Consider the following 16,846-nt stretch of genomic DNA (forward strand, 5'->3'; position numbering starts at 1 on the left):
TGGATTTTCACACCTTAAAACTGAGAGATTGAGGTGCACATTTTAAATTAAGAAAACATAATATATCTGTACATATCTACAAATGAAAGCACATTTTTAATTAAGAGCGGATCCAAATATTCAGTTTGTGGAAACAGTTTTTTGTTTTTGTTTCCTCGACTTAAAAGTGAGATTAAAGTAAGAAAACCCAAAAATTCATATATAGCTTTAACAAATGAAAGCATTTTTTTTTATAGTAGATCAAATGACTCCTGTCCAATTATCTTGTGCGGTGTATAATCTCATTTTACATTACATTAATACTTACTGCCTCTATTCAGCTCTCTCAATCCTCAAGTCACAATTATTATTATTATTTTTTTTTAAATATCACAGATTATATCTTAATTATTTACAAGATTTGTTTCATTTTAATTTTAATTTTTTTTTTATGTAGGGTACAGAAGTTGTTTGATGATGGTTATTGATTCAAAGTTTTCTATAATGTTTGGCCACACTGTTTGGCTGCTTCGGTTTTTCGGGCCCGCCACGGCGGATCAGCCGTTCCCACGTCCTCCCGTCCTCTGCATCTCCTCCTGCCGCGCCGGCCGCCTGCCTGCGCCTCCCTCGCCACGCCCACAAACCTCCTCCTTGGCCTCCCTCCTGTCCTCTCGGCCGGCAGCTCCATCCTCGGCCTCCACCTCCTGAGACACCCGGCATCCCTCTCCTCCGCACACGTCGTGCCGCCGCCTCCCAAGCCAGGCCGCGTAGCTCGTCTCTTACTGCCGGCACTCCACCCTGCCTGCCCGCTCTACTCCACCTCTCCTCCACGCTCTCCGTTACTTTGGACTGTTGACCTACAAGTGTTTAAACTCATCCGCCTTTCCCACCTCTACCTCTAGCATCCTCGCCGTTCCGCCGTCCTCCCTCTCGTTCACGTGCACGCCTTCCGTTTTGCTCCAACTTCTCCACTCCGGTGCATGCCTCCACCTCTCCAGGCTCTCCTCAACCTCCTCCCTAATCGCACCGCCTGTCGTGATGTTATCCACCAACGTCAGAGTCCACGGAGACTCCGCCCCGACCTCCTCCGTCAACCCGTCCATCACCGTCGCAAACGAGAAAAGGGCTCAGGGCCGAAACCTCGACGTAATCCCCGCTCCGCCTGGAAACCCATCCGTCACTCCTACCGCGCAGCTCACCGCTGTCACCGCTGTCACACCGCCCTCATACAGATCCTGCACCACCCTTACATGCCTCTCTGCTCGGCACCCTGTCGTCTGCTTTCTCTAAATCCACCAAACCACGATGCAACTCCTTCCGACCTTCTCGAGACTTCTCCGTCAGCATCCTCGAATCAAACATCTCGTCTGAAGCGCTCTTCCTTGGCATGAAACCACGCTGCTGCTCCCCAAACACCACCTCCCCTCTGAACCGAGCTCCCACTACTCCATCCCATAATTTCACACTGTGGCCGATCAGCTTTATAACTCTGTAGTTACTGCGGCTCTGCACGTGGCCCTTGTTCTTGAAACTCGTTACCTGCACACTTCTCCGCCCCTCAGGCATCCTCTCACTTTCCAAGATCATGTTTAACAATCTCGTTGAAAACTCCACCCGCATCTCTCCGAAACATCTCCACCCCTCCACACTTATCACACATATCATCTGGACCATATCATACGTGTTTTCCTCGGCCTTCTCCACCTCCCTCTCTTCACCTTACACCGCATCTCCTTGTTCTCCTGTTTTCTTACATCATCTCCCTGACCATCCCACTTCTTCTCCTCCTCCAACCTCTTCCCCCGTATACTTTCCTGTACTTCCTCCTTCATACTTCCTCAACACCACCCGGTGCCTGCATTAACCCCTCCCTGAACTCCACACCCCACCCCAGTCTTCCTCCTCCAACTTCCGGCGTTTGACCCTTGGCTCCGCGCTTCGCCCTCTTCCTCTTCTCGATCTCCAAAGTCGTCCTCCAGGTCGCCGTCAGGTGCCACGTCCGTCCCTGCCACCACCTTTGCCGTCTCCGACCTCTTCCAGGTTGCACCTCCTGCCGAGGACGTAGTTCACCTGCGCGCGCCTTCCTCCGCTCCCTTACGTCACCGCGCGCTCCTTCCTCTTCTTGGAATACGTGTTGACCACAGCCCCATCCACCATTTTCGCAAAATCCGCCCCCATCTGTCCTTCCACGTCCCTCTTCTCGACACCGTCACCTCCTCCTCACCCCCGTTCCCTTCACCCACCTGCCCAGTGAAGGCCGCTCCATCACCGCTCGTCTCCTCCTTGGGTGCACGCTCCGCCGCTTCATCCCACTCGCTCCTGAATTCTTCTTTCTCTTCCATCTCACCCAACACGGTGTCCCATGCGCTGACTACATTCGTCGCCACGCCTTCAATTCCCGGCTTCAATGTCCGACACTCTCTTCACCTCCAACGCACTCTTGACACTTCCCTTCTTTCAGGATTACCCCCACCCTATTTCTCCTTCCATCCACACCACGGTAGAACGGTTTGAGTCCAGCTCCCATGCTCCTGGCCTTACCCCCTTCCTCCACCCTGGTCTTTAGTGCACACAGTATATCCACCTCCCTTCCTTCTCTCCATCACATCATCCTGCTCCTCCCTTTACCAGTCGTGGTGCCAACGTTCAAAGTTCCGACTCTCATCTCCAAACCCCCACCCTTCCTCCTCTCCCGCCGACTCCCGACATGCCTCCTCGCTTCCTCTCCTCCTCGGTCCGACGGGAGCGTGGTTTCCATCCGCCTCCTGCTGGCACAACAGCACCGGTGGTGGTCGCCGTCTGCAACCCGGGCCTCGACGGATCCTGTATGGAAATCGGATTTATGACCCGCGCATATGTGGTTCGGCGTAGGTTTTAAGCCGGACGCCCCTCCCTGACGCGGCCCTGGTGGCTCGGCATCAGTGAATACGTTTCTCTATGAGGGAACCGCCTCAGAGCACAACAGCCCATCAGAGCGACATCCTGCACATTCCCTCCAGGGACATGGATCCACGATTAACGTCCTGTTTGTCCTGCACTCGCTCCCTGGAAGCCAGTGGACTCCTCTGTTCGTGGGGGAGTCCATCGAGAGCACAGCGACGCAGAGTGAAGTGGCTGATCTTGGGGGGTTTTGTCGATCGACTGATTATGCCTGAACGGGGGAATTAACCTGCTTACCCCGGCTCACAGACCCTCTTAATCAAACCCGATTCAATTAAGACCCCCTCCTATTAATAAGACACGAGAAATTAAAAAATATATATTGACAAAAAAATGTATTTCCTATATTGTCTGCTGATGATGAGCCATCATCGCCCGACACCGACAGTGAGATCTTAACTTTATTAAATAATCTGCTGTTTCACAGCAAATGTAAATTTTTATTTTTTTAATCTGTTTCATGGAAGACAGAAAAAGTATTTTAAGGGCAAACTGTGCGTGAGCAGGATCTCACAATTCTGCTCAATATCGACTCAATCCGACGTAGATGACATGGCTCACTATACGGATCTTTATCAAAATTCCCACGTTTAACGACCAGCGCCTGACGTGCATTTCAAAAATATTTCACAGAACAAATTGAGTCTTCAACATAAATTAAATATTTAAATGCATTTGTGACCGTGGTGGTATTCAATCTAAGCGGTAAATCGGCTGCACACTAACTACAAAACAAAACATCGATCACAATTTTCAAATCCTTTCAGAAGTTGAACTGACAGAACCGGATCGTATCGGATTATGGATTTTTAATTATTTTGAACCAATATTCGACTTGAGAAAACATCTGCAGGGATCAGAGTGTTGACATTTTTACATTTACATTTTTTAAGACCAGTTTACCTTAAAGGGAACCTACGATTAAAAACTCACGTTTTTTCAGTGCTTGTGCACATACATGTGGGTCTGTGACGGAACTACGAACGCACACTGTGAAACAAAATAACACAGTCAGTTTTTTGTCAGCTGCGTTTGTGATGTGATTCAATAAAGCGTTGGAACTTGCCACCCCCTCCTCCGTGAAGCGGAGACTCATCGGAATGGGACCGATCTCCATCTGAGCCACTCCACCCGCGGCTGGAGAAATACTTTTGCGAAGGTGCGCCAAGCACGGGAACTGCTCTGTCGGCGGCTGCAGACAAAGAGGAATTAAGCACCCACTGTCCGTGAAGAAGCTGCGCAAGTATTCAAAAAATAATTCTTCTGTGTTTCTTTTCAAGGCTCGTCAACCCTCCCGTTTTTCCCCGGGATTCTCCTATATTTTACCCTCCCGCTGTCTTCCTGCTTAAATATTTTCCTGTAAATCTCGTGTATTTTTGACCTTCCTAAAAAAGAAGATGGCGGTGCACCGTGTGATCCCTGCGCCGCTGTGCGTTTCTCCAAATAAAAACAAATAAAAACAGTTTTTCCTAAAAAATATATTTCCTCCGTTTCCTAATTGAACGAAAGTAAAAAAGAACTGAGCGTTACCGGGTGATATAGCGATAACACATCCATCCATCCAGACTCTGCTACAGAGGACGTGCACATCGGGTTCAGGAGTTCCTCAACGCGTTCCTTCCGCCTCTCGACGTCGGTCGAGGTCAGGGTTTCTCCGCCCTTGCTGAGAACAGCCTGGGCGGTGCCTCTTCCTCCTCCTGAGTCAAAGGTTTTCCAGGACCTCTTTGAGGCCGCCCCGAAAGTCGTCCTCCATAACCTCTCCGGGCTCCTCCCGCGCCCTGGACCCTGCTTCCGCCACGGCTGTCGCTGCGCCCTACTTCCCCCGCCGATGCCTCTCTGCAGAGTCAGGCCTCCCTCCAGCTCACCGAGCCCGAAAGGACTCCTTCCTTTGCCTGACGGCCCCACCTCCACTGTTGGCGTCCACCGGGGAGTTCTTGGGTTGCCGCCGTGGGAGGCAGCGACCACGGCTGCTAACAGCTGCTTCTACAAGAGGTTTTGAACAGGAGCCATTCTGACTCCACGTCTCCATCCCTCCTCCTGAATGTAGAAGCTCTACGGGAGGTGAGAGGTTAAAGTCATCCCGGACATCAAAAGGGCTGTCTGGCAGCCTCGCCGTCCATCTCATCCACCAGATGGTGATCAGGTCACAGCTCAGCCTCTCTCTCCACCCGAGTGTCCAGAACATGGCCGCAGGTCGGCCAAAACGACTACACAGTCCATCATTGACCTTTGGCCCAAGGTGCTCTGGGGCCCATCGGCTCGTGAGCATCTTTATGTTTGAACGTGGTGTTTGTTATGGACAATCCTTGACTAGAACAGAAAGTCCAATAGCAACCCACCCCTCGGATTCGGATCAAGGAGGTCACGCCCCTCCGGGTTCCTTCATCGCTGCCCAGCGTTGAAGTCTCCCAGTACTGACTATGGAGTCAGTGAGCCCGGCCTCCTCCATCACCCCTTCCCACCTCCTCCAAGAGGGCTGAATATTCTGAGCCGTTGTTCGGTGGATATACACGCTACAAGCATACCTGGCAGGGTAAACCCGGTCTTCATGTTCATAGAGGGGTCGGGTTGATGTCCGTCTGGATTCTAACCCCCGACCTGTTTGCCTTGGGAGACCCTGGACCCAGGAGCATGAAGCTCCTGCCGACACAGCTCAGGGTCATCACTGAAACTGACAAGTCCTTCAATCAATCAATCAATACAAATAAAATGATATTCTATCTATTCGTCCAGTTTCCTTTATAAAGTTGATAATGTAAGAGCATATTTCATTCAAACTAGTCAAATTAATTATGGCTTTTATCTGTTATTTGTCTTATTAAATCTGTGAAGCACTTCGCAACCATTTGAGTGTTCAAGTGCTGTATATATAAATTGTATAATCTAATAATTATAATAATCTATAATAATAATAATAATATTATCATATTAGATTCACCACTGCTGAGTTCATTGAATAGAGATTTACCTTCTAGAAATCCAATTATTTCCTACAACCATCCAAGTCTTGCAAAGTCCAGTATTTCTTCCTCTTTTTTTTCTCCACTGTAAACCAAAGTAATACATACTGTGTGTGAAATCCAATAGGTCATTCATTCCATTCAGACTTTTCAGGAAGAACATCTTTGAAAAGAACGTTATTATTATAGGGGGCGTTATCAAGGCTGTTATTGATGGCCATGTACTTCATACTTCACTTCTCTCACACTCACACACACAAACCACAGGAGGCTGTGGTTTGTGTGTGTTCTAAAGTGTTTTTGTATTCTCCTTACACACACACACACACACACACACACACACTCTCTCTCTACAGAGGTGAACCCCCGGCTCCCTCTAATCCCTGTGCCGCTCCACAGATGAGAAATTAAGGATTATTTTTCCATAAATCTGCCGGGCGAGTTCGGCAGCGGATTATCACGTCACAAAGTAAACCCTGATCCACAGCGTCCCTGGGTTGTGGTGATAAACAAACAGCCCCGCCCTCCTTCCTCCGCGACGCAGGTTTCTCTCCCTGTTTCTTCAAAAGCTGAGACTGCAAACGTCGCTTCGCCTCTTCATGCGGACGAAGCCGCTCCTCAGTCTCACACGCTGAGCGGCTGTTCTGTTGAACTGTAATTCACACAATTTCGCGCAAAAATTGCCTCAACAAACGTAATATAAAGAACCCTCGCGAACAGACGCTGGAGCTTGACGTGGAATAACCAACAACCACGCCACCAACAATGGAAACGGCAAAGAGAGAAGCAAAGAGAGAAGCACATGAGTAAATAAAGTCAAAACGCTGAACGCACAAAGTGCATTTCTTTTAAACAAACTAATCATTCATTTAATATCCAACCCAACCAATCCCCAAATCCCCCAGAGGGCAGAGGAGGGCGGAGCTATGTTACCTGGCAGTTTTCTTAAAAAAAAAAAAAGAAAGAAAGAAAAAAGCCACTTTCGCGTCCGTCCAAGTGTTGGAGATGTCAGGATATGGTCCGAAACGACTCCCTCGCCGTGGCTTGGAGCTGGTTTTGCGGTTTCCAGGGCGATGTGACGCAAGGAGCGAGAAGACACAGAGCTAGAAACATAGATCATTTATTATAAGAACACATGCTACAGCTGACAAAAACTGGGATGCTGTCGCATCGCCTACTTCAGCGTAGGGTTTCCATGGCGATTACAAACAATCGCGCTCAAATTGAAAACCTGGGACGGATTGTAAGAAATGTGGAGCGGCTTCCCCCGAGGGATGAGACAGAAAACCCCGACTCCCCCCGGCTCCCCCGGCCTCCTGCGGACAGTTATGGCGTGTGTGCGTGTGTGCGTGTGTGTGTGTGCGTGTGTGCGTGTGTGCGTTTTCAGCCTGGATGAGGAGGGAAGGACTTCAGGACCACGTTAGAACACTTTTTTTCCAAACTTCCTCCGTCCTGTCCAGCCAACACTTGAGCGGGACCCCGCGATGAACGACAGCTTTCCTGCTTCATCTCAGTCCGCCTCAAAATCAAGAAAACGTAGCCTTTTCCGTCGTTTCGGGAGCGTCTCCGTCCACGCGGAAGATGGAGGCTCCCGGGGAAACGTGAGACGAGGAGCTCCTCGCCTCCGAGGGGCGACGATACTCCAGATAAATCTATAATGATATCGACTTTTGTTCGGAAAATCTGAATTTCGGAAAGAGCCATTTGGCGGCAGTTGCCGATACGGGAACCCGCAGAGCTTGTGTTTCTCCATCGGTTTGTACAGTGACCCTGACGGCAACGTTTCCAGCAAGTCCCCGGGGTCCAGGTTCCCCTGGCGACGAGACCCTTCTGTGGCTAAAGAGGCAACTGTTTAGGCACGGCCGCTGAATCATTTTCCAAAAAAAAAAAATAGAATAAAATAAAATAAAAACTAAGATACAATGTGTAACTTCTCCGCATTGAAATGTCTAAAAACCACGAGACCCGCGGTACGTCACATATTTTGTTGAGTTGTGAACTTTTACATTATTTCAAACGTTTCCACTGATTTTCCAACCCGGAGAAAGCCGTCATTTTGATATGTACGGTCGGTAGTGGCTGTGCAGGGCGTCGCATCCCCTTCACCCTCTACGGGTGTACGTTTCCGGGGTAGACCGGACGCTACGTGAGGAGCCACGGTGTCGTACTGTTGTTTGTATTGCTTCTACGACCCCCAGAGGCAGAAACTACAGATTGTACCTTCAAACAGAAAAATACCCGAACAGAACATTCCACAGTACGGCAACGCTCAGATAGAGGAGGGGACAGCATTTTGAAGGCCTTCGTAAAAAGAATAGACGTGTTGTCCTCCCCCTCTGCACAATCACTGAATAAAAATACAAGAATCATAACGTTCATTTCAAATGATGAAAATGCCAAACATCACTCCAAGAAAGAAAAAATATATATATGTAAAAAAAAAAAGGCTTATAAAAATCAAGAGCAAAAAAAATAAAATCCCAAAACAAAGAGGAAAAATAATTTAAAAGTGTCCATAAGCACGGAGGTCATGGGACAAGCTTCCAAGTGGCTTTTGGGTTGCCAGTTCCGTGGAGGGGGAAGCAGCGTTTTTCATCTCCACCGTGGAAGGAGCATATTGCAGTCGGGAGAGTCCTTCCTCCGTCCAGCACCGTCGGGTCGTCCTCTCCTTCCCGTTTGTCCCTCAGGTCAGGTTCCCGCGGTCGTTCTCCGTGGCTGATGCTGGAACCTCGACGCTACAGTAGTACAAAAATACGTCGGTGTCCGTTCTGTGGCGCGCCGGGAGCGATGTCAACCTTTTAGCCGTGGATAGAAACGTGATGCTCGGCTGGTTGGTTTGTGCTGCGGGGGGGGGGGGGGGGGGGGGTAGAGGAGGACTTTCCCGGACGTAACGTGAGAAACCTGCAGGCGGACGCCGCGTCTTTCCCGGAGCACCGCGAATCAGAAAAATGACTCGAGCAGGAAAACTTCCACCTTTTTTTTTTTTTTTTTTTTTTTGTCTGTCTGTTTTTTTGCTTTTCGCTGTAAACCGGAACGTAAAAGGAGTTCAACACGCCTGGCGATACGGGACGGGTCGGGACAGATTCAAAAGGACGACTTCCGTTTTCACGCGTACGGTTCCTGGCCGCGAACGTCCCCGATCGGGATGGAGTCGGGGTCGGATGCCCCGGTGACGCCAGCGAGCCCGGAAGAGTGCTCTCTTTCTTTATAGCGACTGTATTTGGCTGTCTGGGCTTGTGCATAGCTTGTTGCTGGACCAGGAAACCTTGAAGCTGCGTTGGTGTCGTGGGGAGCGGCGGCTCCACGGAGGCGGGAAAATGCCACGAAACAATCGACGTGAAAAAAAAAAAGGAAATAATACAAAAAAACAATCTTGACAAAATATCTGTTTTTGGTTAATGATGAATTCGATTATGTGGTGCTGGGGTGCTGTGGTTTGAGCAGGTCAGGTGTCAGCACCACAGATAACAAAAACAAATCAGTCACCGCATTAGAAATTAAATATAAACAATATATTTAGTATAGCTCAAATTTGTAACTGACTGGTACATTATAAGCAGCAATGTGTGTAAAACAGATGGAAAATGTACGACATTACAAAGAATTGTGTAGTAACAAACTGGTAAACACCCAGTGAAACACCAGTGTGGTCTTACCGATGGCGTAGTTATTCACTACTCATTAAGTATTTGAAAAAATAACTATTATTTTTCCCTCAATTTTTCCTTCGCAGACCGATCACCCGGCACACAAACGGCCGTGTCATTTAAAAGAATTGGGTCCTTTGCACTGTATCGCATCCGCTTCATCATTAACCAACGGTTTGCTCTGGCACGTGAACGGACATCCCAAAAACGGGCGTCTCAAACGAAAAACAATCACGCTGCTCTCGGCCTCTCAGCGGCATCAATCTGTCTCCCGAGGAGACAGGGACGGGCCGGGACGGTTTTTGGGAACCCGCGAGCCGCAAACAAAAAGCCTTCAGACGAGCACAAAACCAGTCAATCAAGCAGGTCTGCGTTCAGAGCGACAGGCGGGTTGAAACAGTTTTCACCGTTGTTAAATGATTGATGGGTGAAGCACGGCTGACAAAGTCTGATGTCTGTGCTTTGTTTCTGTCTGAAGGATCTGTCTAAATAACCTGTACACTCTTTGGACTTCACACTGAAATATACAATGACATAATGACATAAATACACACGCACATGCTGATATGACGGGCGAACAAAGTATGACGTAACACCTCTTACGGCTGAATGTCCGGTCACTGTCTCGGAGCGCCGGAGGGCGTGGCTCACTCTGTGCCTGGGTTTGGAGTTATTGTACGCGTCGTGTGCTTGACCTGACATTTTCAGATTCGGTTCCGTTTTTGCTGTCAACTGATAAAGGCCTCGATCGGGGGAGACCCGGGCGGTCAAACTCGAGAGGTTCGCCTCCCACCTCGGGAGAATTCCCGCCACGCATCTCGCATACAGTCGTACGGCAAGGCCACTGAGCGGAGGAGCGTGTTTCGGGGCGGGCGACGAAACGACTGCCGGTTCCGGAACCCAACTGATAAGGCTTTGACGACCTGCGCGACCCCTGCCGGTCTCTCTGCACCCTTTTTCGGCTCTTCCACGCGAATCACCAACGAATGCAACATCGCCACTGCAGGGCTGACTTCCGGAGGTGGGTCTTCCAGGTCCAGAAAACAAAAGTCCGCTTCAGCATTTTGAGCCAAACGTCTGGATTTGGGAAACAGCATCAACCCAGAGCTCCAACCCAGCTGCTCAGTGCAGGGCTGCGGTGGGACTTTTTTCCCGCCGCACAACGTTAAACGCTGATTTCCATTTTCCACTTCACAGATACGGATTGTTACGGATATAAAACATATTGTGGTGTGGGGGTGGTGGGGTTTGAGCAGCCACACCTGTCCTGGGTCTAGGTAACTGGGGCCCAGGATCGGTGTGGCTGTACACCTGTTGCTCGTTGATTGGTCTAACGAGCAACAGGTAAAACCCACTTCCCCACACTCACTCAGGAGAGGAGCCCTTGTCATGACATGTGTCCATCTGCTCCGGGCTTGTTCCACGCAGCCACTCTCAATAAACTTGTGTGTGTGAAACCCCATCGTCTGTCTCTGTGCCGGTGGTCCCTGAAAACACCACTCGGGTGCCAGTGCGGCAGGCGAAACTGCCGCACTGGCACCTGAACAGGGAACCAACAACGAGCAACAGGTGTACAGCTACGCTGATCCTGAGCCCCAATCACCCAGACCCAGGACAGGTGTGGCTGCTCAAACCACCCCATCCCCACACCGCACATATGCTACTGTTTTAACTTTTGGAAGACGTCGCACATTTCCGTCAGCCGCGGGAAGCAAAGCCAGCGGGGCGGCGGAGCGGAAGTAGGTGAACACAGGCAGACCTGGCTGACACCTAACAATTACAACACAGTAGGAGCTCTCTTTAGCTACAGGGTGACGGTGGATTTCCTAGTCCGACATGAGGGTGTCAGCCGTCTTGGACGTTGTTGTCATGATGAAATGATCTCCCTCCCTTTCATCCGCGGCTCTTACTCCGGTTTCGGGAAAAAAACAAAAAAAAAACCAATAAATACTGCACGTTCCATTTCTCCAGCGGCGAAGCTCTTTGAGCCGTTATTTAGAGCCGCTGGAGAGAGCACTGTGTTATTAGTAACAAAAGCAGTGTCGTGACTCCTGGCAGCCCATAATAAATGGGTTGCATATAGAAGAGGGGAGGGCAGCCAAGAGACAGAGTGAGGGAGGGAGGGAGGGCGGCAGCGGGAGGTTTTGCTGCAGTGCTTCTCAGATGATCTTCGCTCCGTTGCATCTGTTTGGTTATGGTCTTTCCTGAAACCCTACACCGTCCACCTCTCCATTCCCTAAGCGTCCGTCTCCTCCCGTCCTCGCCTGGCGACTGAGCTTCCTCCCGCTCCGCCACGTCGCAGCGCTCGCTTTGGCGACGACGCTCAAGGTTCAATGACAAGGAGATGTTTAACGAGCAGGTTCCGGTCCGGACAGCATGACGGAACACCAGGAGATGAGACTCAGCGTGAGCAGCTCCTCCTCCTCCGCCGCCGCTTGCTGATACTTTGACACTTGCATAGGTTTTTATTCTTTTTTTTTTCTTTGTATTTGTAGGAAACTTTGACGAAAAAAAAAAAAAAAAAGATCTCCAAACTGGGCATCAAAAGCGTCGGCTCCGGCTCTCCCAACGCAGCGCATTTTCGAGAGCGGTCGCCGGACAGGGGTGGGGGGGGCGGGGCACCGGACTACTGTCGCACCTTCGCCTCGGAGAGAAAAAAACAAACCAAACAAATAAAAGCTTTCCTCGTCGGGTCCCCTGTTACCGTTGGCAACCCTCTGAGTGCGAGTGCGGTGGAGGGTGTCGGGGCTGAAATGTGCCACTGCTCAGGGAGAGGAAACGGCTCAAAAATAAATAAATAAATAAATACAAAGTGTAAAACCTTCCCTCCAGTTCCTTTTGGTTTTTTTCTTCCTTTCTGTCCCAAAAGAAACCGCTGGTGTCCACAGACACACCCCCCCCCCCCCCCCCCCCCCGTGCAGCTGGGGGTCTCCGGGGCTTTTAGATCCGGATCTGGTAGCCGTCGCTGAGGGTGCTGAGCTCCGCAGGTTTCCTCTCCACTGAGGCAGGCCTGACAGACAGACAATAACATTATTATTAATAATAATCATAATGACCATAATAATGTAATTATAATCCTAATCATAATCATAATAATCATTCATAATAATAGTAATAATCATGATAATATCATAAAAATAGTAGTAATAATAACCATAATCATAAACATAGTAATAATTATTAAAATAATAATAATAACCATAATTAGCATAACAATAGTAATAATAATAATCATAATAATAGTAATAATCATAATCATGATAATAATAATAATAATAATAATAATAATAATAATCACAATAATCACAATAATCATAAAAATAGTAATAATAATCACAATAATCATAATAATAATAATAAATAACTTTACACAGCACTTTTCATGTACAGTAGCATCAGAAAAAAAATAAAGTGATGAGAGATAGACAGGTAGAAGGAGAGACAGACACATAGTAGAAGGGCATGGAGCCAGAGACAGAAAAACAGTGAAATGAGTGACCGAGTTGAAATCCCCTCCTGGGACATGTTGCCCATTAATAACTGTAAAGAGCTCTGATGGTGGAGGCCAGCAGCACCAGCAGCACCAGCAGCACCAGCAGCACCAGGAGCACAAGCAGCACCGGGAGCTCCAGGAGCACCAGCTGAACCAGCACCACCAGGACCGGCAGCACCGGCAGCACCGGGAGCACCAGGAGCACCAGCTGCACCAGCAGCACCAGGAGCACAAGCAGCACCAGGAGCACCAGGAGCACCAGCTGCACCAGCTGCACCAGCACCACCAGGACCGGCAGCACTGGGAGCACCGGGAGCACCGGCAGCACCAGGAGCACCAGCTGCACCAGCAGCAGGATGAGCCTCTCATCGGCCTTAACCTGCGCTGCTCCTGGACGTGCACGACACCACACAGCCGGAGAATCAAACCGCTGCTCTGCGAGTGGCAACCTGGCAACCCGCATTCCACACACAGCTCTTTCTTTCCTTCATAAATTTGCTATTTGTTTTATCGCACTTTATATTTAGATTTTATGTTTATCTACATGGTTTTATGTAAATATCTTTGTCAAATTTAGCTTTGATTCTTTTTTTAAATAATTTTTATTTTACAATCTTTACAAACCGGATACCTTACCTGGTATACATGTGCGTACTTGAAGTCCAAATATCCAGATTCTAAATGTTTGTCAAATCTGGCCTGTGGTAAAATGAATAAATGGCCAAGAATGTTTTTTAAACCAAGTATAATCCAAAAAGTTTTTGTTTTGTTCACTAAGTATTTTCCTGGTGTGATGTCACTCACCATCCACTCAAAGGTCAGCGGCAATGTGAGCCAATCAGCATCAGCACCAGCGCGTCGCAGTGACACACTTCAACCTGCAGCTGGTGCTGTTGCTAATGGTTACGACATCACCCCCTTTGCGTTCAAAAAAGAAAAAGATTTGGATGCATTTTGTTGTTTACAAACACATTTGGGGAAGTGTTTCCTGAAAAACTCAACTTTATGCTCAATGCAACACACACACACACGCACACACACTGAAGGGGATTTGGGAGAGAGACGGGGAGGTGAAGAGGATAGAAGCTGTACGACATCAGGATGGAGTGAGGGAGGAGAGAGGGAGAGGAAAAGGGGAGGAGGATGGATGGAGTGAGAGAAAGAGAGAAAGAAAAAGAAAGAAAGAAAGAAAAAGAAAGAAAGAGGTTTTTGGCTTTTTGAGTTTGTGGAAACTCGACAGTCATCGATTTAATCCTTCCCTCAGCTTAGAGAAACACACACACACACACGCACACACACACACATGCACACACACGCACACACACACACATGCACACACACACACACACACGCACACACACACACATGCACACACACACACACGCACACACACACACACGCACACACACACACACATGCACACACACACACACACACACATGCACACACACACACACACACGCACACACACACACGCCATCACTTCAAGGGGTGTTATTCATTAAAGCTGATTTACAGAGAGGAGAGCTGACAGATATTCTATTCCTCTTTTCTCACCCCGTCACCCCCCGTCCTTTCTTCACCTCCACCCTCCACCCATCCCTCACGCCACAACCCGTTCCGTCCATCCTCTCCCCCTACGGCCATCCCCCCTCACTCTCCCTCTGACAGAGCAAAAAGAGGCGGCACAAATAAGACGTCAGACTGGAAGATGGAAAGTGAGAATTAACGAGAGAGAGGGAGGGAGAGGGGGGGTAGAGGGGGAGAGAGAAGGGGGGAGAAGTAGAGAGAAGTAGGGGGGGGGGGAGTAGAGGGGGGGTAGAGGGGGAGAGAGATGGGGGGGAAGTACAGGGGGCGGGGGGAGAGAGAAGTAGTGGGGGAGAGAGAGGGGGGGGGTAGAGGGGGGGGGGAGTAGAGGAGGTGAGACAGCAGATTAGGATTAGGTCTCCTACACACAGCTGCTGCAAAATATCCCCCAAGTAACTGAAGGACGGGCAGAGGGACAGAGGGACGGACGGAGGGACAGGCGGAGGGACGGACGGAGGGACGGACGGACGGACCGAGGGACAGGCGGAGGGACGGACGGAGGGACGGACGGACCGAGGGACGGACCGAGGGACGGACGGACGGAGGGACGAGCTCAGGGCACCAGTGCAGGTGTGTGTCAGTGGCGGTTTGGGAAGCAGGGGGAGGGCTGAGGAGCATCTGACTCTGAAGGGTTTATTTTCAACTTGTTCTCGCGGCGAGAAGAGCTTTGAGGAAACCGATGAGTCGTTCAGCTGCTGCTTCATGTGTCGGGGTGGAGCCTCCACCTTCTGATCCCAAACACCACGGTGGAGCAACTGTCTAGCACGCACACACACACACACACACACACACACACACACACACACACACACACACACTCATGACTCATGTACAATGTGTCCAGATTCTGTTTTTTGGTTTTCAGTGTAGTGGCTTCTTTTTTTTCTTCCTCCACTGGTCGCTTCAAGTGTCTCACACACACACACAGACACACACACACACACACACACACACACACACACACAAACACACACACACACGCGTGCGCGCGCACACACACGGTGGGGGGGGTGGGGGCGTATGATTGTGAGGTGCAGCTCCGATCAGAGCCATGTTTTCCCCAAACAAAGCAAACAGAAACCTCTGGATGTAATCGATTTACTCCGTTTCCTGCCGCTGCTCCGCTGTGGAGCAGGTCGCCCGCGGAACAATCCCGCCCGCGCTCTCACGTCCCGGCGGTCGACGTCTGAGAGGGGTGCCGTGGGACGCACCGCAGGGCCTTCCGTGGGTGATGTTGGGGTTCATTTCCCACCTTCATCGCACCACGTGTGAGGTGGCGTGTGCGGACACTGTGGTGGAGGCTCAACACTGTCCCTCGTTCACAGTCAAGCGGCGGAGGAGGGGGGCGCTCGGTCCTTTCTGCCGACACGGACTTGCCGCACTGTTTCCGGGGAAATATTTCCAAGCCAATACGTTGATGATCAATTATTTAAATAATACACAATCGAACGGCAATTTCGGCGTTCGAATGGTGTTTGTTTTTTAATATTCGGATTCTATTGGAATATCGTTCCTTCAGCACAAACACAAATGCGCGCACACACACACAGCATCAGTGTGTATGTTTGTGTCCCGTCAGCTGCGTATCGGATCGCAAAGTGATCCGGGTCGGATCAACAGCTGCCGTGCTGCCGAGTCACCACACACACACACACACACACACACACACACACACACACACACACAGACAGACAGACAGACAGACAGACAGACAGACAGACACAAACACACACACACACACACACACACACACGCACACACACACACAGATACTCACACACACATAGACATGCACACATATACACACACACACACGCACACACACACACACACACACAGACACACACACACGCACACACACACACACACACACAGACAGACGCACACACACACAGACACACACACAGCCACACATATTCTGGTATCAGGAACGACATGAGGCTCCCAGCAGAGCCATTTAACAGATTTTTCCACAAACCCAGTGTGTGTGTGTGTGTGTGATACGGTTTCTGTCATTATGATTGTGAGATGAAAGATGTGTGTGTGTGTGGGGGGGGGGGGGGGTTGATTGGTTCATTGTGTGTGTGTGTAAGTTAAACACTCAGACACACACACACAGTCACTTTAAACTCTTTTCGACCTGGAAAAACAGTCAGGAAGACAGAGAGAGAGAGACAGAACCAGCTGTAGATAAATCTACGTACGATTTATCTCGGCGGTGTGCGTAGCGCTGGTGGGGG

The 16,846-nt window shown here is 49.7% G+C and overlaps 1 protein-coding gene across 1 annotated transcript in view; it reads right to left on the bottom strand.

The window, feature by feature from the left end:
* Positions 1-12,450: 12,450 nt before the first annotated feature.
* Positions 12,451-16,846, bottom strand: part of vash2 (vasohibin 2) — a gene marked incomplete at its 5' end in the record, with an annotated part of 28,978 nt that continues 24,582 nt past the window's right edge. The window contains 2 exons of the mRNA XM_079996850.1: positions 12,451-12,536; positions 16,811-16,846. The exon at positions 16,811-16,846 is cut by the window's right edge and continues 83 nt beyond it. Coding sequence (XP_079852976.1) covers positions 12,467-12,536; positions 16,811-16,846 — 106 coding nt within the window. The 3' untranslated portion in view covers positions 12,451-12,466. The remainder of the gene's footprint in view (positions 12,537-16,810) is intronic.

Source organism: Zeus faber (assembly GCF_960531495.2).
Source record: "Zeus faber genome assembly, chromosome: 2".
Lineage (NCBI taxonomy): Eukaryota > Metazoa > Chordata > Actinopteri > Zeiformes > Zeidae > Zeus > Zeus faber.